General features: G+C 37.0%; 2 protein-coding genes across 3 annotated transcripts; both read left to right on the forward strand.

Moving 5' to 3' along the window:
- The first annotated feature begins 669 nt into the window (after nt 1-669).
- On the forward strand, nt 670-20,099 carry LOC129377182 (tumor protein D54-like). Its single transcript, XM_055056962.1, is given in 9 exon segments — nt 670-952; nt 4,581-4,774; nt 6,431-6,458; nt 6,461-6,578; nt 7,612-7,671; nt 12,896-12,943; nt 14,978-15,079; nt 17,772-17,820; nt 18,601-20,099. Coding segments are annotated over 9 exon segments (705 nt in total). The 5' UTR covers nt 670-933; the 3' UTR covers nt 18,688-20,099.
- Nucleotides 20,100-20,823: 724 nt separating this feature from the next.
- LOC129376968 (pancreatic progenitor cell differentiation and proliferation factor B-like) lies at nt 20,824-25,242 on the forward strand. 2 transcript variants are annotated; one of them, XM_055056679.1, is made up of 6 exons: nt 20,824-20,963; nt 21,123-21,185; nt 23,565-23,647; nt 23,721-23,798; nt 24,635-24,728; nt 24,796-25,242. In XM_055056679.1, exons 3-6 carry the CDS (start codon nt 23,593-23,595, stop codon nt 24,908-24,910), a joined length of 342 nt encoding a protein of 113 aa, XP_054912654.1. In that variant the 5' UTR covers nt 20,824-20,963; nt 21,123-21,185; nt 23,565-23,592; the 3' UTR covers nt 24,911-25,242. The 2 variants fall into 2 exon arrangements, with proteins under 2 accessions (XP_054912654.1, XP_054912653.1); XM_055056678.1 differs by lacking the exons at nt 20,824-20,963; nt 21,123-21,185 and adding an exon at nt 22,216-22,335.
- The last annotated feature ends 422 nt before the right edge of the window (nt 25,243-25,664 follow it).

Raw genomic sequence — 25,664 nt, forward strand, 5'->3', positions numbered from 1 at the left:
TGACTTCAACAATGCGTGAGGTGGTCGTTTGTTTATTTTTTTACAATAGGAGGCAAAAATAAATTCAGGCATCCAAATATTTTTAAAATAAAACCAGAAAATAATTTTATTCTAAAAAAAGTTTTATCTTTGAACCAAGAAAACATTTAATGTTTTAATTAAATGAAGCAGAAAAAATAATTTAAAGGTCTAAAGAAAAACGTAACATTTTCCTAACGTTTTTGGGTTGAACGTTTTCTATTGTGTTTGATTACAAAATATTTTGCATTCATTTAAATCAGGGTTGCCCAAAGTGCAGCCCAGGGGCCATTTGTTGTCCTCGAAGTGACTTTGTACGGTCCTCAACCACGACACAAAAATGACACCAACAGGTTTGCCAGCTCAATGTTAAAACAAATCTTCATCACCTTTAAAAAAAAAGAAACTAAAGTATTCTAAATATTAAAGTTCTCATCTTTTATTAATTAAATGTCATTGTGAGTTTAATAAACTCCACAATATAAAGCAAAAGTGACACGTCCTTTTTATGTTGCTTTGAAAACATCTATATATAATAGAAAAACCATTAACAGAACATTATTTGCTTTTTTTAAGTTTCTTTTAACAAAGGCGATATTAATTTCTTTTAAGTACTTTTAACTCGACGGCATAACAGAAAGTAGTAGCGTCAACGGAAATGCTTTTATTTTGAGATGACGTCACCGGATGAAGATGCAGAGCAGCCGCTAGCTTGACATAAAGTAGCTTAGGCTGAGCTGGCTGTTTGGTTGGGGCTGTTTTGACTCCGCTGGTTGTTCCACATCGACGTCCTTCTCTACGTGGAAGCTGGTCGCTCTCGTCGGGGAGGTTTCCACACCGAGGCGGGGGCTCAACACATCGACCTGCTTCAAGCAGAACCGATCAGAACAACCCAGAATCTGCTGAACTGACGCCATGGACCCAGCCAGTCAAGGTAATTGTTAGCTTACCGAGCAAGTTAGCACAACTCAGCTCTCTGCCTGGCTGAAAAAAAACGGCGTAAACAAGTTGAGAGCAGCTCGGTTTTTCATCCAGAACCCTGTAATAAAACAAAAAACCGTTTCCTCCGTGTTGTTTTACTGTTGGACCGGGAAGTTCGGGAGGGTGTGGGGAGGACGGACGGGCCCTCCGATCCGTGACAGGAACAGCAACAGCAGGTGGAGAGAAAGGAGGAGGATCGAGTTACTGATGCTGGCAGCTGCCCTGCACTGATTTCACTGACTATCAGCTGATTCCACCCAGTTTTAACCACCTGAGTCACTGGTGTCCATTACTGCAACACATCCGCTTGTTTCAGCCTCTAAATCTCGTTAAATGAGTGAATGAAGCTGAGAGCAGGTGCTGCTGTGTGGAGAGGAGGAAACTTCCTTTCTGCTGTGTCATTAACTCCAACTACAATACTTGACTGTAGGTCACATTTTCAATCAGCTCAGCATCTTATGTTAGCATTACAGAAATGTTCCTGTGCGTATTCTACATGATCGAGCTGTTTACCTGAACTCTGAGCTTTTTAAAAAAGCTCCCAGCATGTTCCATGAACAAAGCGGCGACTTTACGTTCTGCTCTCTCTCACCGTTTTACAGCCTTTTCTCTCATTGTCGTAGAAAATCAACTTTCTCTTAAAGGTCAGCTCTTATGTCGCCTTCGTTCTTCTGACTTTAACACCTCATTGATACTGAAAATAGCTCACTTTGGCTCAATAGTAACACCTGAAAGTGGTTTCCATTGTTTGCATCCACGGACTGTAAAAATGTTTTTCCAGTAGAAAATGAGTACATTGGTAATAAAGATAAAAATCCAAACAATATAAGTAGCATAGAGAGAAGAATAATACTTTTGTCTGTCCCTAGAAGCAATTCTGATATTTAAAATTGAGGCGTTTACAGTGGATCTCTGCCTGTTTGTGTTTCATTATCTTGCAGAGTTTTCTGTGGAGTGTAATTCCATTTTATTTGTTCAACATGTGATTTTTCTCATATTGCATATCTAAAATATTAGAAACGCCACTAAGAAAGTTGACGGGCTCTCGGCTGGTGATATAAATAGGATGTCTTATTTATTTGTTACTTTCAGAGTGTTGTTGTATGTAACTATTGTTTCATGGTTTTTTTTTTACAATTGGGAATAGCTGGTTAGCATTAAAAAAAACTTTCATTTCTAAAGAAAGTTTAATGCTGGAACTGGAAAACATTTAAAATATCCTAAATAAATTCATAAAACAATAATTGTTAAGATGGATTATGAAGCCTCTGTAACCAAAGATGCATTTCAGAAAATTTCACAATGAAAACAGGCCAACGTTTAGAACTTGTGTCGGAGAAAAAAGTGAAAGCTAACTACTTTGCTGCAAATACCAGGTGTCAAATGTTTTGTGTTTTTGCTTGTTTTTCTCAAAATCCAGATTTTTCAACAAAAAAAGTAATGCAATTGATTGATTTATTGCTTATTGTGACAGGGTAAAGCATATTCCCTACTCCCACATCCCTCAGACAGATTAAAGAGGGCTGGCAAAAAGATAAGGAGGTGGATTAGTAGAGCTAGCTAATAACTGATAGTGGCATCCAGATGTTGCTGTTGAGTATCGTCTCTGCTTTGATAGAGCAACAGTCTTCAGTCAGAGGCTTCTTCTGATTCGTTGGATGACTGGCTGCTACTGGAGCATAAAAAACAGAACGTGGAAGAACGTGGCGTTCAGTGGGTGTGGAGGATGACCTCACTTGCGTCATACCTCAGAGTTTGCAGACAGGTTAGTCTGCTGCCAAACAAGTTCACCTATTTACAGATTTAGCATAAATTTAACTGGTCAGCTTACTGGAACAAAAAGGAAATTGTTAAAACAATGGGTTTTAATGTTCCTGGATCCGTGTTCTTCTGTGTTTTAATTTTTGTTTTTGTCGGGTTTTTTGCTGTCTGGGCTGGTGACGCCTGTGTACCTTACAGGTGGAGTCACTGTTTGCTGTCAAACTGTTAGATTACTGAGCTGTCTGCAGATAATCCTGTCATTTCCCAACCTCAGAAAATCTCCAGCTGGTTTAGCCTCGACACAATAAATCAATTGATCTCAAGATAAATTAAAAGAAGCTCAAACGTGTCCATTTGTAGGATTTCTGCCTAAAATTGAATGATAAAAGTCTTCACTTTGTTGTTTTGGTCTCAGCCAGCCTGTTTTGAGACTTATTATTTCATTTTATTTGATGTTTCTTTTGTTTTTGTTTATTTATATAGAATATTTAAAATGTCTTCCAGTTCCACTGTTAAATGTTCATTAGAATTTATAGTTCTTGCATTATTATTGTGCCACTACCATTTACATGACTTGAAAATGGTCTTAAAACAACGATATTATCATTTATCGGAGTAACATCTGAAACTCTAACTCTCATTGGATTTGTTGAAGAACTTTAATTAATGGCCACCATTTTCCCAGAATCTCTAGTTCAGTCTTCTTGTTTTTATGTTACATTAACATTTGGTTGTGTTGTGCAGATTGCATCTGCCTGAAGCCCATTTTGATGTCGTTTTACGTTTATTGGAGACGTATGTTCTCCTTTCTGACTCAGTCAAAGCTGCTAACATTAGTCTTCAGGTAAATGACTCGACACTTATTCAGTTTTGTAGAGCAGCTATCAGACCTGCATGCTTGCACTGCAGGAATCCTGGACTCAGTTATTTAAGGTTAAGGAATCCTAATCAGTACACACTTACAGTTTCAAGCTCTTAATTAATAAATAATTAATTTGTTCATTAAGGCTTCAACTAGCGATTACTCTAGTAAATAATTAATCTGTCGATTATTCTGATGATTAATCGATTCATCAGATTTTTCATTTAACCACAGAAGCCTTTTCATGCAGTATATTTGAAGATTAAAATAAACTAATTCAATTCCTTTCCTAATTAAGAAAATAAACATTTTAGCTTGTTTGAACCAGTGAAGCTAAAACTGCCACTTGAGGAGTTTTGGCTCAAATATATTTACAGACAAAGGTATTTTTATCAAAAATGCAAAATGTATATATATTTTTTGTTTAATTAATCCTCTGAAATGACTTATTTTTAGCTGCGTAAACCACTTAATGATTAATCAATTTAGTTGACGATTATTTCGTAATATTTGTATATAATACTTATTATATATTTTTATTTAATCCAGATATGTCTCATTAAGGTTAAAGATTTCTCACCAAGACTGGCAGCAACACACAATTACAACTCAAAACTATGGATATCAACACCTGATTAAAATACAAAACAATAAAATAAAAATAACATCAATGCAAAAATAGGACTAAAATACATCATTATATTAATCAAAGCATTTAAAAAATACCTTATTTACAGACTGATTAAGAGTGGCCTTAAAAACATGAATAGAGAGCATTTCCTTCAACTGTGAGTTAAATCAGTAATCAATTAATCACGATTAATCGTTTCAGCAGTAATGTAAACTCCTCTCTTAATGTAGTTTCCTTTATAAATGTGAATGAAGAACATCTGGATCCTTTAAATTTTACTCTCTCTGTAATGTTTTCTAATCTTTTTTCCATCATCCATTGCTGCAGATATCAACCTGAACTCTCCTAACAAAGGCAACAGCATGGATCGCTCAGACAACATGGATCGCTCAGACAACATGGATCGCTCAGACAACATGGCCGACGTTCAGGCGGAGGGCGCGATGGCGAACTCGGCGCTCCCTCTCCCGCCCGGCCTGACGGAGGAAGAGGCCGAGGAGCTCCGCCTCGAACTGACGAAGGTCAGGGACCAATTACCACAATGGTGCCCAAAGTAGGGGTCGCGGGCCACTTGTGGCCCCCTGACCACAATTCAAGAGCAAAAAAGGACAAAACTGCAAGTTTTAAATTAGAATCTGCTTAGAGAAATAGAAGATGTAACACAAAATGATCATCTTTTCCAAAGTTTCTGGTTTCCTTTTGCTTTTATGGAAAATAAGATAATTAATCAGATTAATCGTAATGAATCGATTACTGAAATGATTGTCTACTAATTTAGTAAATAGTTAACTGCATTATACCAACTGTAAAATATGTATTTGCTCAAAAAATAACATCCTCAGCGCGATGAGTAAACTGTACAAAAATATAAACATTTTGCATTTAAAAACAAAAACAACTTGTGTTTGTAAGTAAAGTAGCATAGTTTTAGCTTCACCAGTTTCTCCTGCTAAGTACGTTTTGCTATCCTATTATTTTTTTGATTATTTGAAAAGATAATCAACAGATTAGTCTTCCACTGCCATTTAAATATATTTTTGGTATTTATTCAGCTGTTATTGTCAACTAATTTAGTAATTAATTGCTCATTAATTGGAGTATACTATCTTTTAAATATGCCATTTGATGAAAAAACAAGGGCTAAGTAATTAAACAAAAACAAACTCTCCCATTAATCTCCTTCTGCTGATATTAGAGTCAAGCAGAAAAGGTGCATCTTTTCACATGTTGATGCTAGAAATATTAAAATATCAAACAAATATTAGGTATGCTTGTGAGGTCTGGACTAATGAATACCATGGTATTAAATTCTTTTATTATTTTAAAAAAGGAATCAAATTCTTTGTTTTGCATCTTTTAATGAATTTTTAATGTTTAAATTAAAGATGTGCAAAATGTGAAATTTTGTTTTATCCGGTTGTCAAAATAATGGATAGACTAATAGATTACTCAAATAATCATTAGTTGCAGCCCCAGTTATGAGTGTTGGGGTTAATTAATGTCTAAAAGCCTTTTTGGCTAAAATTCAACATTATTTCCACAATCTGATCCACAGGCACAGCAGGTTCTGGTTCTGGTGAAAATCTGTTAACGTTTAAAAGAAGTTCAGTCAAAGTGGTTTTTAGGGTTTAGTGTCTGGGGTACCCCAAGGTTCAATCTTAGGACCCCTCTTATTTAATATTTATATTCTCCCACTAGCTCAGGTCATAACAGGAAATAATATTAGCTACCATAACTATGCAGATGACACACAGCTCTACATTACGATGTCACCAGGTGACAATACATCAAAGATCTGCTGTTGTTGTGTCAACCTTCCAGACTCTCAGGTCTTCTGGTTCTGGTCTGCATCCAGAACCAGAATCAAGACAGGAGAAGCAGCTTTCAGCATCTATGCACCAAAAATTTGGAACAAACTTCCAGAAAACTGTAAAACAGCGGAAACCCTGACTTCCTTTAAATCGCAATTAAAAACACACCTGTTTAGAATTGTTTTTGAAATGTAATATGTAACAATGTATTGTCTATTATATGTTGCATGACTTTATGTTCTTGTGTTTTTGATGTAAAGCACTTTGAAATTCCTTGCTGAAATGTGGTATACAAATAAAATTTGATTGATTGATTGGTTCTAAGAGAGGAGCTGCTGCAGGCTGAACTGTGCGGTTCTGATTCAGGTGGAGGAGGAGATCAACACGCTGCGCCAGTTCTGTCCGCTAAAGAGAGGCACTCCTCGGAGCTGAAGAGGAAACTGGGCCTCAGTCCGCTCAACGAGCTCAAGCAGAACATCACCAAGAGCTGGCAGGACGTCCAGACCTCACAAGCGTACGTACCAGTAAACCGGTCACCTCTCTGGTTCTGGTCCCACAGGGTTCAGCGCATAAACCCAGAAAGTATTTGTGTTGTTTGCAGAAGGATCATTTGAATCCCTACCTCTCCTTTAAACAGGATTTCCTCTCGAGAATAAAAGCGCTGAAGTTATTTCAGTATGAGAATATTGCTTTTCAGCATTTATTATTTTCCTGGAAAATTTTTTTTATGTATTAAAGTTGAAACCTTTGACTTCCTGTGCAGCTGTTGGAGAATATTTCTGCACTATTACAGTCTGGCTCCATGGTCTTAAGCCAATTTGGAGAACTAGAATTGTTGCCTAATTTATTTTATGAGTTCTGAAGTTATATTTTTCACCCTGGACATTAATGATGTTGCTAAAAATACTGAAGGTCAGACAGAGTTGGAAGCACAGATTAGCAAGAGATTAAAGATGACGACAGGCATATATCACAAATTATAGTGTCATTGCAATATTTCTCAATATTATTGTTGTTGCAGTACTTACCAATATTGTCAGCTCAATATTCACCAGTATTTTTAAATTTTATTGCCATAGCAATATCTTTCAATAATATTGATATTGCAAATTTCCCAACATTATCATTCTCACAATATTTCCCGATATTATTGCCATCGCAATATTTTCCAACATTCTAGTCATGCAATAATTCCCAACATATTGGGAATTATCATTGGGATATTATTATAGCAATATTTCTCAATGTATGGAAAATCACATAATTTCCCAATATTATCTCCATTGCAAGATTTTCTTATCTGTTGTTTATCATCTGGATGCATTTGGATAAACAATGTTAGTTAATCTTCACTCTTTGGAAATATTGCCAACATCTTTCAGATGAGTTCAGACTAAAGATTTGACTCCGTACGCTTTAACTCCTTCTGTCAGAAAGTCGATTTGCATCGTTTCGGACTTGAACTGTTCGTGGCGACGCAGCTTTAGCTTAGCTGTGGCCCCCTGCTGGACGTCGGCGGCGTAACACGCTCCCGTTTCTGTTTCTAGCTACATGAGAACCACAGAGAAACTGGGCGAGTGGAATGAAAGGGTGACCAGTTCAGATCTGTGAGTTTCACCAACTGTTTGCTGCTCGTCTGGGCGCCGCTGTTTGCTCTCTCACGCTCCGACTCACCCCCAGTGCCTCACTCCTCTCACCTCCTAACCATGTTTGCAATGGCTGCTGTTTAACACCGGGTGTTATAGAGTTGGTGTGGATTTGTTCGTTTACGTGAAGCCTCCACTATAACTGCTTCAATCTGCTGATTTTGTTTGTAAGAAAATGCAGCTTTAAGTGTGACAGTCTGACTTTGGATCTGCTCTTCTGATGATTCTCTTGAACATTTGGTTCGACTTGTATAACGAAAGTGAGATTCTTTCTTCTTACAGTTCTAATAATAGGTTCATATCCGACTCGTTTTTCACCCATTAATTCACCCATTAAGGCTCGATGTGCTGTGGTTCAGGAGCATCTCTGGACCCTTTAGTGTGAATCAGTTGTTTGTCTTGTTGTATCAGCAGATGACTTCCTCTCTCTGGATCAGCTGTTGGCTCTTCCTCTTAGATTGAAGGCATGTTTCCTTCTCTTTCCTCTCTGGACAAACTGGGGATATTTTCAGCTTCTGCCTCTCAGTTCTGGTTGCAGACGGTGTTTTTCCAATCTGATTGCGGCCTTTGAGTCATCACTGCGAGCGAAAATTTATTTCCCAATTTTAATGCATCCAACTGCAGTCAATCTGATTGCTCACGTTTTCCTCTAATTTGTTTGTTTTGCAGACGTTTGTTCATGAAGGTTTTGGTTGAGGTGTTGCGTGTTTGGACAGATATCCCCTTCGCTTTTGAGTGTTTTACTTTTGGAAAGTTATGGTTAGTAACTAAGGCAACTAGAAGCAGCTGATTAGCATCTCAGTAGCTCAGAGCTACAAACAGGAGCTCAAATCTCAGAGGACATGAAAAGGTTTTATGGATGTGAAGGGTAATGATGGGCAAAGATCAAATCCCCTACTCCAACATCTCTCAGATTTAAAGTAGCAAAAGTGAAGGTGGTGGATTAGCAGAGCTTCCCAACAACTGATGATGTCATACTGTTTAACATCATCTCTGCTGCCTGTAAATGGAGCTGTTAGCATATCATAGCACCACACTTCCATCAGAGGCTTCTTCAGAGACGTTGCAAGATTGACTGCTACTGAAAATTCTTTCAGAAAACAGCTTCACAATCCATGACGACTTTTCTGAGATACTTTGATGTTTTCAACTGAAGTATCCTTCATGTCTTACATTTTTTGTAAAAATATTATTTTCATTGTAATGCTCGGTAGAGTCAATGAGGACCTTTAAGCAAACAAGAAAAAAAACCAATGGTACCAGTTCTGGTTCTGTTGGCCGGACAAAGCTGAAGATCAAATTTTATTTCTTTTTTTCATGTTCAAACTCAAATAGAACCCAATTTAAGATGCTAAATGGCTTTTTCACTAGTTTTTTTTTTTTTATTTTGGTGTGGGGGGATTTCCTGCAGCATTTACAACAAACGGTCAGAATCTGCAGAATTTGAGGTCGGTTCTGGTCGGAGCTGAGACGCATTCTTCACGTCTCGGTGTGATTTATGCAAGGAGGGCGGCATAAAGGCGAGTTTGTCTTTAGGGAGTTACAGTGAGTGTTTGGACACCCTGTTTATCAGGACAGAGGAAAACCTTTGAGAGGCATGAAGGAGAACAGGACCATCTTAGCTTGATGCTAAAGTCCAAATGCTGCGTCATGTCCCAACTGAAAAACCTTTTTAAAAACAAAGGGTGTTCAAAGTGAGGCTTGGGGGCCATTTGTAGCCCTTGGACTGATTTTGTGCAACCAACAAACTTTATTGAAATTAAAATTTACATTTCAAGCTTTCTGGCTTCCTTGTTATGGCAACTTGAACCACATCTACTTCTTGACTGTAAAACGCACCTTGGTGCACAAAAATCTTCAAATTAATCTATTCAAAGTCGGCTAAATACAGCAAGCGTTTTCAAATAAAGATAAAGATAAGCTGTTTGTTGTATTAACAATGAAGATCCATTTTTTAATGCCGAGAATAAATTAGATATTTATTCAGTTTTTATAATTTTAGCCCAGAATAATAAGCAAACTGGATGCCTTTCATTTAGCAAGAAAAAAAATTGCAAACTTGATTAGAAGTTTTGAATTTACAATTCCACTCCTACAAAAAATATGTTTATTTTGTTTGATTAAAATAGTTAATGCTTATTGATGAGTAGGTAAAAACAGCAAAAAAAATTTAGTGATTTAAGTTTTAAAAATGTACTTTTCAGCTGATGGTTTTGCCAACCTGGTTTAAATGTTGAGTTTATCTCCCTGACTTGCTAATGAACTGGATGGACCAGCTTTACTCTGGTAGACAGGATGTAGCTAACTGGTCCGGTCTCTGTTTTAACATGCAGCCACCAACACCAGCAGGTGATGGTGTTGGTGATGGTGGCTGCTCTTGCTCTGTGGTTGCACCCTGAAGCCAAGATGGCCGAGTTTTCTTTGTTTGCTGTTGAGATAATTGTGGATTGTGTCTGTTTGGTGAAAAATGTAGGACAGGAGAAGCAGGCAGACATGAAGCTCTTTATTTAACACACACACACATACACACACACACACACACACCCACCCAGTGCAGGAAAATGTGTCTGTGTCTCTGACACATTGTTCCCCAGCGACCTCCCTCCCTTCCTCGCTGGTCCCAGTGACCAGACAGGACGCGCAGACTGGACTAACTGGGACGAGAGGAAAAGAATGCGAGATGCAGAATGACAGATGAGGAAGAGGAGGGAAATGTGGCTATGGAATGCCAAAAGAACCAAATAAAAACAGCAACGAGAAATTCACAGAGCACTCGTCATAAAAACTCTGTGATTAAATAGTTATTATTTATAGGGTTGAAAAGTAAGGACAAAATATCACAATTTTTTTCTTAATTCTCATGTTGTAGTTTAGGATTTTTTATAACAACTGAGTGAAGAGATTAAAATAAGCAACTAATAAGTAGGGGTGCAAATGTAAAGAAAAATCACACTGCTACAACAGTTATTTTTTTAATTAAGAGAAGAAAGTTGTAGTATTAGTTGAAAATATTCACTATTACCAGAAGAATGTTGGAAAAAAGAAAAGCTTGGATAGAGGTATCAAGATCTGTTGTTGTTTGGTTCTTTTGTTGACATGGACTCTGGTTTGCACAATCGTTTCAAAGTCCTGCTGCAAAGGATGACTTGATGACTTGACTTAAAGACTTTCTTATTATTAAAACTGATGCCAAAGTATGACATGAAGATGCTCAACATTTTTCAGTTTAACTGTATGGAGTGCTACGTCATGCTCCTAACATTATGACTTTATTCCTGTATTAATTAATTCTAGCCTTATTCTGACGTCATCTTAGCGTTTTTCCAACATTATCCTGGTATTATTCAAACTTAGTTTTCCTGTTATGACTTGATTCTCTTATCACGAACTTGTCATGTTGCTACAAGTTTAGCCTTGTATTATTAGGACTTTTATCGTACGACTTTTTGTAATGTTACAAATTAATTCTCACATTCTGACTATATTCTTGTACTTTAAAAAAAACACCTTTTCTTGCCTTGATGTTTGTTGTATTTAAGTTCACATTTTCCTATCAGTTTGAAGTAAGTCTCGTCTTAACGTTTAGCAGCTTTTTGATCGCCTTCATGTTTTCTACCATGCGGTCTGACTCTAGCGGGTCGCGTTGGAGAGCACAGTGGAGTCTTCACATCTTCAGCACCCTAATAAGTCCAGCTCAGACGCTCATAAGCAACGTTCTCCCTTCCTCTGTTCAGACTGTTTTCTCTGAAACAATTACAGCACAGATCTGCCCAGTGTGACGCTGCTGTACTGTAAGCTGCATTGTGCTAATAGAGGTCAGAGCATACAGACTAGTCTTGTCCTTGCGTTACATCTGTATTTGGACCAGAACCAGAATCAAAGCGATGGTTTTTATGCCGTAAAAATGAGGCAGTAAATGGTGTTTTTGTTCTATTTTATCACTCCTCACTAACGAGTGAATAAGTTGGTGTTTTGATCTGCTACAGCATGAATCATTGGAGTATAAATGATTTTCCATCCTGCGTTTTCAGCCGTTCTGCTCCACGTTGTTATCTTTGCTCTCCCAGCTTCCTGAAACGTGGAGCTGGTCAAACCGCCTGTTTATTTATCACGCAGTCAAAGACCAGCAGTTATCTGAAGACAGAACGCTGATAGTATTCAGGAAAGAAGGAAAAATAGACAAAAACTTCATTACTCAGCAGTGAACGGTACTTAACTTTAAGGCTGAAACGATTACTCATGATTAATCGTTTATTCAAATAACAGTCAGCTAATTGTGAAACTTCAACTTTAGTAGAGCTGAAACATTGAAGGACTAATTGTAATTAAGCGATTATTCAAATAATCATCAACTAATTGTGAAAGATTAATTAATCTGAATCAATTAATCCAACTAATCGAATTGATCCAATTAATTGTGCTTAATTGAATATTGAAATAATCGTCCAGTAATTGTGAAACGAAATAACTTCAGATGGGCTGAAACAATCAACATTATCTGAATAATTGTGATTAATCGATTCTTCAACTGATTGTGTAAATAATTATGATAATTATGAATTATGAAAAACTCATTGACTAAATGTGTTACTACTTGTGAAAGTAGTAACTTTAGTTGGGCTGAAACAATCACGTTAAGTCTGAGGAATGTGCCAAATTTTTTTTCCAATTAATCATCAAGATAATTAATAAAACAATATTTTACCTTTTTTTTCCATGTTAAAAGAGTGGTGAAATATGATATCAGTTATGACAGTAATATTAATATTGGCCACCTGTACTGGCCCAAAGTTTCATATTGGTGCATCACATGTTGCATATTGAATGAAGAGATTAAAATAAGCAACTAATAAGTAGTTTTGATTTTTCAAGGCAGTGAGAAAAAAATGTGAAAATTTTGCTGTATCCTCAAATACTTCTTTGCTTTATTGGGAAATTAGATTTTTTTTGTTTTGTTTGTTATTTTTCAAGATTGAAACCGTTTTAAAATGGAGAGTAAAGTCATGGTGCCTTCACATACTTTGGTCTGCTAATGGGGTAAATAAATAAATGGTAGAAATTAATGAATGACTGTTAAAAGTTCTTAGGTATATATAAATGTAGATCTATACCGAGAGTTTTTCAGGTTATTGTTTATTATGACTGTGTCTTCCCTTGTGTCATTATCCCGCTGTTGTGTCTTCAGATATCTGTCTGCCTCAGCCACTTTGGATGACATTACCCACTCTGAAGCGTGAGTTAATTCTTTCTTTTTAGTTTTTGTTTGTGTTTGGCTGTGTAGATGAGCTAAGGTTTCTTTGAGTTTCATTTTGGGATCTTTTTTCTCCATTATTTCTCTGCTGTCCATGCTTTGTTTTCTGTTTCTATTTGGTCCAGTAGTTAGCTTGGGTTCACTCGGGTTCTGGTGTTGGAGGCCATGTTGCGCTTCGGGGATGGTGGACTCTAAATAACTAACATATCACTTTCATTTAGGCTGTTTATTAAGCTGCAGTTTGGCAGAATGCTGAAGGTTACTGAGGATGATGATGATGCTCAGATCTGGGGAATTAAGATTTAAACAAATCAATGAATCCAAGAGGATACATCTTGGATTATATTCCGACTCCGGTTTCCTGTAACCCAGCACAGTTTGTGACATTTTCTATCTAAAACTACATTGAAGTTCAGGCAATTATTAGACAAGTAAGTATCTTGACCCATCATATTTTTCCTAACTCAGAGTTGGATAAACTTGAATGGTTAATGGATTGAAAGTTCCAGCACGTTTGGTCAGCTGGTTTTACAACTGTATGGCTGCAGGAAAAGACAAGTGTTTTGTTGTTGACTTACCGTCCAGAAACAACTTCCTGCATTCTTGTTAATTGTGTAGGAGTCTCCTCTTCTACTTTTCAAACATGTATGGTTGTATAATTACGCATCTGTTTGCAGCCATTTTCACCTGAGTGTAAACGTTGTTGAGTTGTGTAGGATAAAAAGTTTTGGTATTAGGTTGAGGTTCTTTTGCTTTGTTTGTTTTTTCTTTTCTTCTTTTTTCCAAGAGTCACATTGTCAACAAATGAATGTTACTACTGCTAGAAACTACAAAGAAAAAGACGATGCCTTCATCAGTATGAAGATGAAGGCGTGACATGGTTTTAATGAATAGTCATGTGAACAAACTTAATCACTTGTTATTCTAATTATCACAGGTTTATTTAATGGAAACATTGCAATTGCTAAATTTAGTTTTTTTTTTTTCCAACGTCAGCAGAATATCTACATTTGTAATGAAAATACTGTTAGCATGAGCTGTACTGCAGGCGTAAAGGACTGCTGGCATGAAATATTTAGGCTGTTCACCTGTCATTTATTTGTGTGAATAAACAGAAATCAATATTGAGCAATACTGATGTTTGTCATATCATGCAGATATAGCTTCACTCTTTACTTTGTGCAATTTCATGAGTAACTGAGGTTATCCTCCCATCAACCAATTTCTCTGTTTGGCTTTTAATCCCAGATTGGAAGGTGAAATATTTTTCTCAATTTTGTATTTTGCTGCTCATTGAATTAATCAGAAAAGAGAACTCAGTTTTTTTACTAAACATGTAGCTCAACATCTTATTGTTTGTTTTTATCATCCAAGTTATTTGAACTGCCTTTTGCTGAAATGTTCTATACTAATAAAACTTACTTTGCTTGACTTGAGTTCAGTAAAAATCAGATAAATTTCGGTGCATGTCCACTGCGATGCATAAAACAGGAAGATCTTGTGGATGAAGAACTACCCTCATTGCTGAACCCACAGCAGCTTTTTTCCTTTGTTCATATTTTAGTTGTTGAACTAAAGCAAAGTTTGGTTGCATTTTGCTAATACTTGGTATTGTCATGCTTTGATGCTTTGCATGTTTAACCAGTTTGATGGACTCTTAACTTCCCCTCATAATCACTCCTGATTAATATTTGTAGTAGCTGCAAAACTGAAGCTGACAATAAATATTGAGTTAGAAATATGAAGGCTACTGCTTCATATTTCAGCAGTTCAGCAACTGTTGTTTTTCTTTTTCAAAAAGAAAATGTTCATGGATTTTAGAAAAGAAACTAATAAAATTGTCAAAATGGCACATAAACTATTTTTTTAATGTATGTTGCCCATTAAGCTTCCACATCCTGTTTCCTTATTTTGCTTCATTCTCCCGTCAGCCATGTTGCTATTTTAGTTTTTCCTTGGTTTCCACACTCCGGCTCCAACTTGTTTGTTCATCCTCGCTGTTCTCTCTTTCTGCAGATACAAGAAGACCCAGGAGACTCTTTCTGAGGCGGGACAGAAGACGAGCGCCGCTCTCAACACGCTGGGCACGGCCATCAGCAGGAGGCTGGGCGACATGAGGTACAAACGCACACAAAATGGCCGACATGGCCTGACCTGCTGGCGGAAAATTTACAGAAAATGTAAAAAATTCAAGAAACAATTATGGGTGACGAACGTTTCAGGATATAAATGTTTCTTTTCAGTCCATTGATAATTATTGATGAATATCTGAAATACATCCGACCTTGAGGAGTGACCTCTCCTGTTTTCACTCCAAGCCGTTGGGTTTTTTTATTTTTATTTTTAAGCAGTTAAGAGGCGAAACTTTAAACTGCTGCTGTGGCCGTTACCCAGCAGGTTGGTTCTAGTGGGTTAGTTAATTGTGCTCACTTTGGTTGAACAGAAAAGGTGTTTCCTCTGCTTACATCTGTGAATATTACTGAATATTCTACTGGATGTGTTTTTGATACAGCAGCAAAAGTTCCTGCAATCCAAGATGAAACCCAACAAACACAGTCGAGTCGACGGCAACAAAACTGGAACATTTTTCACGTTTCCACTCGATTTTCCTTTGAATGGTCAGATATCGATTCATAAAAACCTTAAATGGATTCTTCTAATCCGTTTTTAACGCATTAACACCATGAGACTTTTCGAATCAAAATGGCGGAAGCATTAAAAGCACCGCCACCAAACCTTAAGGAAGATTTCTGGAAATATTTTGGATTTTAAAAATAGGAAGATGATAATTAATTTATTTGTCTAGTAATTGTCACTTGTGAGTGACAATTAATAGATGGTAACATTTTTCTGAGCTTTTCTGGCACCTGTTCAATACCTGTTCAGTTGGGCAAAAGCTTTAATAAGGAAATTTCACCCTAAAACTGAATATTTCAAATTTTTTTCTTGTGTTTCCCACCCGAGCGTCCAGCCAGACTCTTCATCTCTGTTTCTAACATTCGTTGTTGCTGCATGCCTGGATGGATAATTCAGATAGTTTTTGTTCTGCATGAAACTCTAAAGTCTGGGGTGTCCAAAGTGCGGTTCAAGGGCCATTTGCAGCACCGAGACTGATTTTGTGTGGTCCTTGAATGACATAAGTTTGTCCCACCAACGCTAACAGAGGTTTGTTTTGTTTAATAATTATAAAACAAACTCACAAATTAAAAGTATTTGTTTCAGCACAAACTGTTTGTTTCTTTTATTTCAGGGTAATATGATGATGCTTATCCAGTATTGCACTCAAATCTGGCTTTATTAAATATTTTTCAAATAAAAAGTGACTAAAAGATGTTTTGATTACTGAGGATACACAAAATCTTTTTCAGTTTTCTTCAGTAAAAATAAATTTAGTAAAATGTTTTTAGTTTTTCTATTAAGGAAAACATGGAAGCATTTTGAAGTTGGATTCCTATTGGCTATTTTCCTTGTTTTTTATGCTCAGTTTATTTATGACTTGACCATGCGATAAAAAGTTTGGACGCCCCTGCTTTCTAAGTGTTTCTGTTGTGAAATATTTAAATTAGCAGAGTTTTTAATGTTTTAGAGTGAAATGAGAAGCAGAAGTTGTTTGGTTTCTCCTCCCTGTTGTGTCATGTTCACTTCACTTCTGTCTTGTTTTTATTTTATTTTTTTATCTCACCGAACCGGTTCTGGTGTGAAACCGCGGCTGGTGTTTACTTAAAACCAGCAGCGACTTGCAGATCTGAACCGTTCTTATCAGAAAACAGCAGCCAACATGTTTAAAATATTTAAATATTTGCTGTGGTTTTTCATTTTACTTTTTACTGATTCTGGGTCTGCAGCAACCACTTCTGCTCTCTGATCTGCATGCTGTTCCTTTTTCTGCTGTTTCTTCCGTTTTTTGTCCCGTTCTGGTTTCTGTTGCCTCACGTTGTCGTCTTTTTTTTGTTTTTGTTTTTATTGCTGCCCCGGTTTGATTGCAGAGCTCTGCCTTTCTCTAACTCCTTTAGGTAAGGATAATGTTGGTTGAGATCAGGATATTATTTAAAGTTGGAGGCATTTTAATCTCTGTGTTGCTCTTTGCTTCGCTGTGTAACTCTTGGATTTTCTCCTTCCATTAATGCTTTCAAAGTAGCAACTATTCCATTCGCCACTCCATAAGTATGCCCGCCATGAGGTAAAGTAACCGATGAGCTCCTCCTGATGTTTACAGCGTCTTTTATTAATCACCAAACTTGTTTCCTCTAATAGAGATTATATTAGATATTTGGATATTTAGTATTTAGTTATTTTATTTTCTGTGTTATTTTTTTCACATTTGGGATTTTAATCAATTAATTTAGATATAGTTTTGATATTATGTTTTATCATTTATTATTTTATCAAATATATTGTACTTGCAATTAATTCAAACAAATTTTATTTTTATTTCCATTTAATTATGAATTATTTTAATTTTTATATATTTTCTCAATCTTTCAGTACGACAGTGATTCTTATATTTTATTTATAGTTAATATTTTATTTATTGTATTTATATTTCTGAATAATAAGATATTATATCTGTTATGCCTCTTAGGAAATAAAAGCTATAATATATACTGTAACATTTAAAATATGATTTTACATATTTTTGCAGCACAAATGTAAGTGTATTTCCTATAAAAGCATTTAATCTTGAGGAACATTTTATTTCTGCTGTTATTTGTTTTACATTTTCCTGGTATATGTTTCAGCTTGATAATTGAATATTTATTATAATATCAAACTTGATATTTCTAATTAATTTCATGTTTTTGCTCTTTAGAAACTCTCCAACCTTCAAGTCGTTTGAGGACAAAGTGGGAAACCTGAAGGCAAGTAAAAAAATTTACGACAAACATTAAGAGCTTGAAATGTTTTTTTTTTCTTAACAGGTATTTTTATATATTTTGCTTGTTTTTATGCTAAAAGTCAATAAAAAATTGTTTTCAGCCAATTTTTCATGGTGATATGAACAGGTTTTAGTGGCTACCACTAACTACAAGTTATGGTATGTTGGTTGACCTTTCATGACCTCCGGAAACACTTACATTATAAAATCTTTAGAATGGTGGCAGCACAAATCAAAATTTTTGCCGCACATAACACCAGTTTTGTCAAAACTGTAAAACGTTTGTTTTACACCAGGTCAACCAGAGGCTAGTTGACCTTTCATGACCTCTGGAAACTTAGTAATATACTTGAAATATTTGCAGCACAAACATTTGACCCATTTTTTTTTTAATTGGAGCTGGTTGACATTCTGACCTTTAAACTTTTATTAATATCTTCAAAGCAATAGACAAACAAACGTAGCGGAGTTGGCTGACACAAATTTTTAGATTTGAAGAAGAGTGAGCGGCTGGTTGACCTTTCATAACCTTTGGGAACTTTTATCAATGTGTTTAAAATTGGCGGCATAAAAAAATTGCATCACAAACATTTGATGCAGATTTTGTTAAATTTGAAAAAGGATGTAGGTCGGCCTTCACTCGGGTCTCTCCTCTGTCGCTGTAAACAGGAAGCAAAAGTGCTGAGTCAGCAAACCGTCACAATCATTAAAAACTCGTCTGTTTCCTGTTCTTGTCTTCCTCCTTCCTGTTGGTGCTGCGCAGCATAAGGTGGTGGGACCCAGAGGGAACGGAGACTCCGTCAGCTCCCCGACCGACACCACCCCGACTCAGGAGAACCCGCCCTTCTGAACGCACCGCCTCCTCATCCTCGCTGCCATCTTCCTCACGACCTCAGACTGTACTGTTTATGGAGCCCTGACCTCTGACCCCTTCAGCAACACTCTGCATTTTGTCCTACGATCTGTATATCCTGTTATCATCTCTGATTGAAATAATAATTTTGAGCCAGAAAGCAAAAAAAGAAACTAAAACATTTTGAGTTTTTCCTTCATTTTGAATGTCTGTGATCCTCACTGAAAGTTAATACTTTCGCCTTTTCTGCTCTCACACCGTGAGCACATATTCTGTCTGTTTCCTCTTTCAACGCAGATGTTTGCTTCGCAGTTTGATTGAGAAAATCTTCGGCCTCAGCGTGTTTCTCACCTCACAAACCCTGCAAGCAGCCACATCACTCCTAAAAAAACTCACAAAATACACCCAAGATGTAAAAACTGCACCCATTTTGTATTATAAACTATTTTACACTGCTTTGCATAACGTTTTTACATAATTTTTATCAATATGTATAAATATATATGACTATATAATATCGTTGGTGGTAGTAATCAGGGTTGACAGCAGGAAACAAACACTAGTGGGTCAATTTTTCTCAGTTAGTTACACTAATCAAACCAAAGCAACTGGGAATAAAAATAAAAACTGGTTTTAATTTCAACATTTTCTCCATTAATCCAAACCTGGTTTGTTTCTGCTCGTCTCGTCTGCTCAGATTTCGCTGAAATAAGAGGAAAACTTTACAGGTTTTCTTCATTTTTGTGTCAATTTAGAAATATCTCACGCTGCTTTTTGTCAACTGGAATGTGAATGTACACAAGTTAGCCGCTGCTAGCAAAAACTAACTAAATTTAATGGCTAAAAAAATGCAGAAAATCTGTTTTTTTCTGAGCCTGATTAAAAGAAGGAATTCATTTTGTTTTGCTCAAACAAACTTTTATAAAATATTTTCCTGCAGCTTTTCTCTTCCCTTAAGTGAAACATAACTTCTCATCAAACTGCTTTAAGTCTATTTTCTTGTTACACTTAGTTTTTTTGGTAGATTATATTTTCTTTTTTGAGAATTTGTACGCCGTCAGCTGAAGTTGCCAATGTTTGAATTATCTGTTACAGAATTTTCTTTCCCAAATGAGAAAAAATTTGATTTAGTTGGACATTTTCTCTCTTTTTTCCCCACTGACTTAGATGATAGCTGAACCTTTTCTGCATTTATTTGTATTTTTTGGAGACGGCCAAACGAGAACGTTGTACCTTTATTTTTGTGTTTTGTTTTGGGTGCCAAGGGAAGTGCAGCTTTACTCACTTTGGGTCCTGGCTTTGTCTCTGACTGGAAAGTGATGAGATTTGGAAAATCATGCTGAAATAATTAAAGATCTCTGGTTTTGTTGTATATGTGTAGAGATCAATAAAGCATTCCTTTAAATGAATTTTGGCTCCGTATTTTATGTTTTGTTTTTTTGTGTGTTTTCTTTACTTTATCGATCTATTCTGCCTTGTTGAAGCACCATAACATAATTTCCAAACAAACTGAAGTTTAATTGAATTTACCTTGTAATTATGAGGGAACATATTCCTTATGGTTATTCAGATCTGGGTGAGTACATCTTTTAATAGTAAGAAATAAATGTTATAAGATATTTGATATATATTTACCACCTTTTGTTGCCCTAGATTTGTTTTTTACATGCTTCAATTTCATTTGATTAATTTCTCCACAAGATGGCAGTAGTTGCAAAGTTATTTTGATTGGTATGGAGGACAAAAGCTGAACAGCTCCGGATATGACTCATGTTGCCTCGTCACTCAACCTGGGAATCATATTTTTAATGAATCTCATTCGTTGCTCTCCTGGCGCCGGAAGTTGAAATACAACAAGCATGATATGATATTGTATATCCTATGATATATTTATAAAATATGCTGTAAATTAGATTACAGTGCAATTAAGTTACACTTCTTATCCAATCGTAAATTGTATGACTAAATTAATGCTGAGAACTGTTTAAAATTTTCTTCAAAGTGTGATATCTGTGTCGCAAACGGTCTTTGTCTTATTGTTTTTGTAGAAACATGACAGAGTGAGCGCTCTTAGTTGCAAACTATCTTTGACGCATTTTATGCCGGTAACCATGTCAACAAGAATTTCGACAGTTAGGAAAAGTTAACGGTTCATGAACAGAGAACACTAAATGTACTTTATGCGATTTGTGTCTTGGAAAACTTTCGTTTATTTGTGTGTTTATGTTTTTCTTTTTTTTGTTTTTTCAATTTTCTTTTTTAAACCAAGACAGGTAGGTCGAATAATGTGATTATCAACTTTTTAGCTTTGTTAGCTTAGCTGCATGTTAACGTTAATGTCTTTTTCACCAGCATTTTAGTCAATGAAGGAATATTTGTTTAGCATGATATTCGTATATATAACTTGTCTCTGTTTTTTTGACCACATTAAGATGAGTCAGAATCTACTGGAGCCATAGCCACCCAAATCAGCCTAACTCTTCTCAGTGAACAAGGTGAGCAACCACATGCTAATTAGCATCATTACAGAAAGTGTATGGAGGTTTCTCTGTCCCTGGTTCTGTTTTATGTTAATTTCACAACAAAACTAAAATATGTATTACTAAGAATTGTTATCAAATGATAATAAAGCATATTTCTGTCTGGACTGGACAGTTTGAAGAGGTACTGTAGCTACTCAATTTCCCTCATAACTTACTCCCTCTTGTTCTCCTAAATTAAATTAAAATTTTCAGAAATATGCCATTTTCATCACTTTGAGGTGATGATTAATATGAGTCAATTTAATTTTAAAGTTATACAAGTTAGAAGTTATAATTTTATCTCATATTATTACGTTTAAGTGTCTTTAAATAAAAAAGTAAGCCTGTATTTGACTTTTAGCTCATTTTTAAAATCTGCTTTTAATTGAATAGTGAATTATAATGTATTACAGAGGCCCTCTATTCTTTTGCAATCTCTTGCAATATTGTATAAGTCAATTCATGCGGCATCACTAATACTGACAATCTTTCTATTATAACTCAAGGTTTTTGTAAGGTTTTTCCATGTATTTTAATATCTTATTTGTGAGATAGTTAAAGTTTCTAAATTTTTCTTTAGGATACAAATGGACCGCAAACTTATGTGTGAAACACAAAAGGAAAACAGGTCAAACATGGTCAAAGATATCATTCTGTCCCTTCTATGACATAAACACTAACTATCCGTAAGAAGGAAAAAATACATACAAATTATTTGAACTATTTGCGAGTTATTTTCACCGGGTAGTTAATTATCTGATAGGATGAAAAATTCCTGGCTGCGCCCCTGTACATATGGATATGGATGTCGCTGCTGTGATTGGCTGTGGGCGTGTGGAGCCATGATGTAACGGGGAGAAAGAAGTTTTTTTTTTTCTGCTTCCGTAGCCACGCCTCCGTTTGGTGACGTCACCCATTCCCCAGTATAAAAGTTCGACCACCCTGTGCGGCCTCAGAAAAGAAGCATCGTTAACATCCTCTCGGACCTTGGAGGGTTACATTTACCCAAAACCTTATTTCAAATGGGCCCCGTCGCCTAGCGTTTGCTCCCCCCCCCCATCCTCGCCGTCTGAGTTGATTTGGGTGCTACAGAACATCAGCACATCGTCTGGGCTAAGTAAAGGTGAGTTGTTTTTAGAAAATGGTGGAAAGGGCTTCGTTCCCCTCGGCGAGGCGAGCTAACGGCTGGAAGCGAGCGGCTAAGAATGACGTAAAACTGTTTTCTCCCTTTGCCGTTGCGGTACCCGTTGTTGTTTTTTTAATAGTTAACGCATTTTTTAAATTCAGTTCTAACGCTCGCATCAAGCTGGGCTGTTTGGTGACAGACGGACAAAATGGTCACCGCAGGTTTCAGGGTTATTGTTCTGACCCAGATAGTTCAAGAAGCAGGAGCTAAATTTAAACGACCTCCGTGTGTTTTACAGGCTGAAACCGGTCAGAACCGGCTGTTGCCTTTTGTTTGTGTTGAATGTAAAGATGTCGGTTTGGTGCAGTGACTGTTTTTAATGTAAACACCCCGTTCTTCCTCCTCCTCTTCCTCACTGCAGAACAGTGACACACGTCATGATGGAAACAATGAGGTTCATGGTGCAGAACCTGAATCTGCTCCTCCACAGCCTGTTCATGTTTGGTTGGAGACCATAAAGCCATTGTTTGTTATTTTTGTGTCAAAACAGATTAAATGGAAAAATTCAGATCAGTTCTAACTGGAGCTCAGTGCGTCATTAATGAATAAATGTCCCCATTGTTCATCAATTCCCCCAACTGCAAGAGGTTGTTTTGTCATCATTGTAAGCCTTTCAGTTTATCAAATCGTCAACTAATCTCAGGTTGTCCAACTCTTTATTTTTAGGAAAATAAAATGCAACATTTTTAATTATTTTTGCCCATTTTTAACCTTACTCTACAGAACAAAAAAATAAATAAAATACACACACATTGTATTGTATAAACTTCTTGTCAATGGCAAGAACAAAGTGTACAGAGATGAAAATAATAATGGATTTTATTTGGCTTTCAAAACACCCAAGGACACTTTACAACATTTTAAACACAATTAAATGGTAAAAAAAATAGCCATAAAAACACAATACTACCAAAATAACTAAAAAGAGAGCAAAAACGTTTGCAGACGAGCATCGACTCAATGTGGACGACAAAATGAAAATGGTAGTACAAGCATCAACAATATAAAAATAACAGACTCAATAATTTAGGATTATTTTCTTTTTGAGTGTTTCACAACAAGTTACAGTTAATTTCTGTTAGGACCTACGCGCTTCTGTTTCATGACTCATCTCTAGTGAGGCCTCATTTAGTGGAGATGAGTCACTGAGTCTGTTTCTGCTCTAGGTTTCCATCAGTGACCAACTCCTGAAGAATGGCAGCCATTCCAGCAGGCGGTTCCCTCGTCGCGACCACCGACTACTACCGAAGTGAGTCCGTCCGGCTCTGCTGGCCGTCTCACCGTATGTTTAATCACTAATAAACATTTACCTCCCCCTGCAGGGCGCATCAGCTCTACGTCCAGCAGCAGCTCATGCGGCAGTTCGGAGTTCAGTGGGGAGGTCATCCCGCACCATCCAGGTAAACGGCTTCAAATGTGGCTTAAAGCTGCAGGTTAACGTTTATAAAGAAGCTTTGTTTTTTTTTAACTCACCATGTTATGACAGAATGAAACGGATAATCTGAAATGATCCACCTCCTCCATGAGCTACTATTGCTGTCAGGAGGAAGGGCTTAGCGCTGTCAATCATCCTCATGTTTTCACTTCTATAGATAATGGCAGAGAAAGAACTCAACTGTTACAAGTAGCTATGCTAACTAGCCTTAGCATTCACAACAAGATCTGCTAGTTGTGGCTTAGAGAGCAATGGGGTAAAAGGGAGATGATTGACAGCACTGAGTCCCGCCTCCTGGCTCTGATTGGCTGGTTCTAATTAGCGCTGAGAGGAGGAACTCATTCTTTTGTCTTGTTTCTTTCCACATTTTGTCTCATACCATTCTGTCATGACATCAACAAACATACAAAAAAAAAAGTTTAAAGAGTTTTAACTGCAAGGGAGTTACAGATATTTAAACTTTCACCTAGAAACCAACATTCCCACATGTTGGGGTTTCTCTGCTAACGTTACATCAGTTTCTACTGCTGTTGCCACAGAGGATTGAGTCATTTCTGCTCGGTTGTAATTATGCCTGGAGGTTTTTCTTAAAGCAGCTGCACCATCCAGCTCACTTCCTACTGGTGAGAAACATGCAGCATACGTTTAGATCCAGAGTCTGAGCAGGAGCTGCTCCCTGAGCTGCTCAGTCATCCTGACTCGGCTCAGTCATCCTGACTCGGCTCAGCAGCTGGTTGCGCCACGCAGAGCAGGGTGTGGTTTCTCTGGTTCCGCTGCTTAACTGCTGCTTTGTCTCTCCAGGACTCCCTAAGCAGGATTCTGGCCATTGGTGGTCCAGCTTCTTCTTTGGGAAGCAGCCGGGGATGACGCCGCTCACCGAGGAGGCGCAGCAGAAGTAAGTCTGAAGCCGCCTGAGCCTTCCTGTGATATAGGTTCGTTTTTCTGACCTCCACCTCTGCCAGGGCGGGGGTCTCGGGCGGCGTGACGACCGGTCAGATCACCTGCATCGCCAAGGAGATGATGCTGCAGCGGCAGGCGAGCGAAAGCAGCGAGGCAGGAAGTCCCAACTCCCCGTGATCCTGCCACTGTTCAGCCCCGGCCAGGGGAGAACCGGACCAACCGCCAACGCTAGGCGACGGAGATCATCCCATTTACAACTTCTTTTGTTTTTTTATTTTTTAATAAATATTTGTGGTAGTAATGGCTGCGTTTTTTTTTTTTCATATTTTTTAACATTTTTTTAATGACTAAAAAACAACAAAAAAAGAGAAACTGAGCTCGTTACCATTTGTAACGTTTTGCTTTGTAACACCGTCGCATTGACACCGTGGTGCACACCTTCATGTTTTGTTACCCTTATTGTCTCCTTGTTATATTGCAAACAGAATAAAGTAGTCTGTTGCAGCCAACGCCGCTTCGGTGTCCATGTCTGTCCGAACTCTGAGCTGCAGCGGAGAATCATTAAAAAAAAAAGAGTTTAAAGTTTCTGGATCATCTGGGCGAAACTTATGATTCATTTAGTTCAGTAAACTATTCAGATTAAAATTTCTAAGGAAACAACTTTCACTTCCTGGACAAGCAAGAGTGGAGAGGAAAAACTCCCTTTAAATAAAAACAAGCCGTTGAAACGACAGCAAATGATGTAAAGTGGAGAGTAGTAAGAGGGAAACGGTCAGTTTGTCCTGCAGCAGGTTATCAGTGCAGCTCATGTGGATCCATCTTACACAACAGTTATGTGCAGGTATCCAGTACAAATATTTAATTTTATTTTTTAAAAAAAGTGGTCTGTTTGTAGACGGTGTTCAGACGGCTTTTCCAGTGAGAACAGAGT

The sequence above is a fragment of the Poeciliopsis prolifica genome, unplaced genomic scaffold (genome assembly GCF_027474105.1).
Source record: "Poeciliopsis prolifica strain line A6 unplaced genomic scaffold, Auburn_PproV2 SCAFFOLD046, whole genome shotgun sequence".
NCBI classification, from domain to species: domain Eukaryota; kingdom Metazoa; phylum Chordata; class Actinopteri; order Cyprinodontiformes; family Poeciliidae; genus Poeciliopsis; species Poeciliopsis prolifica.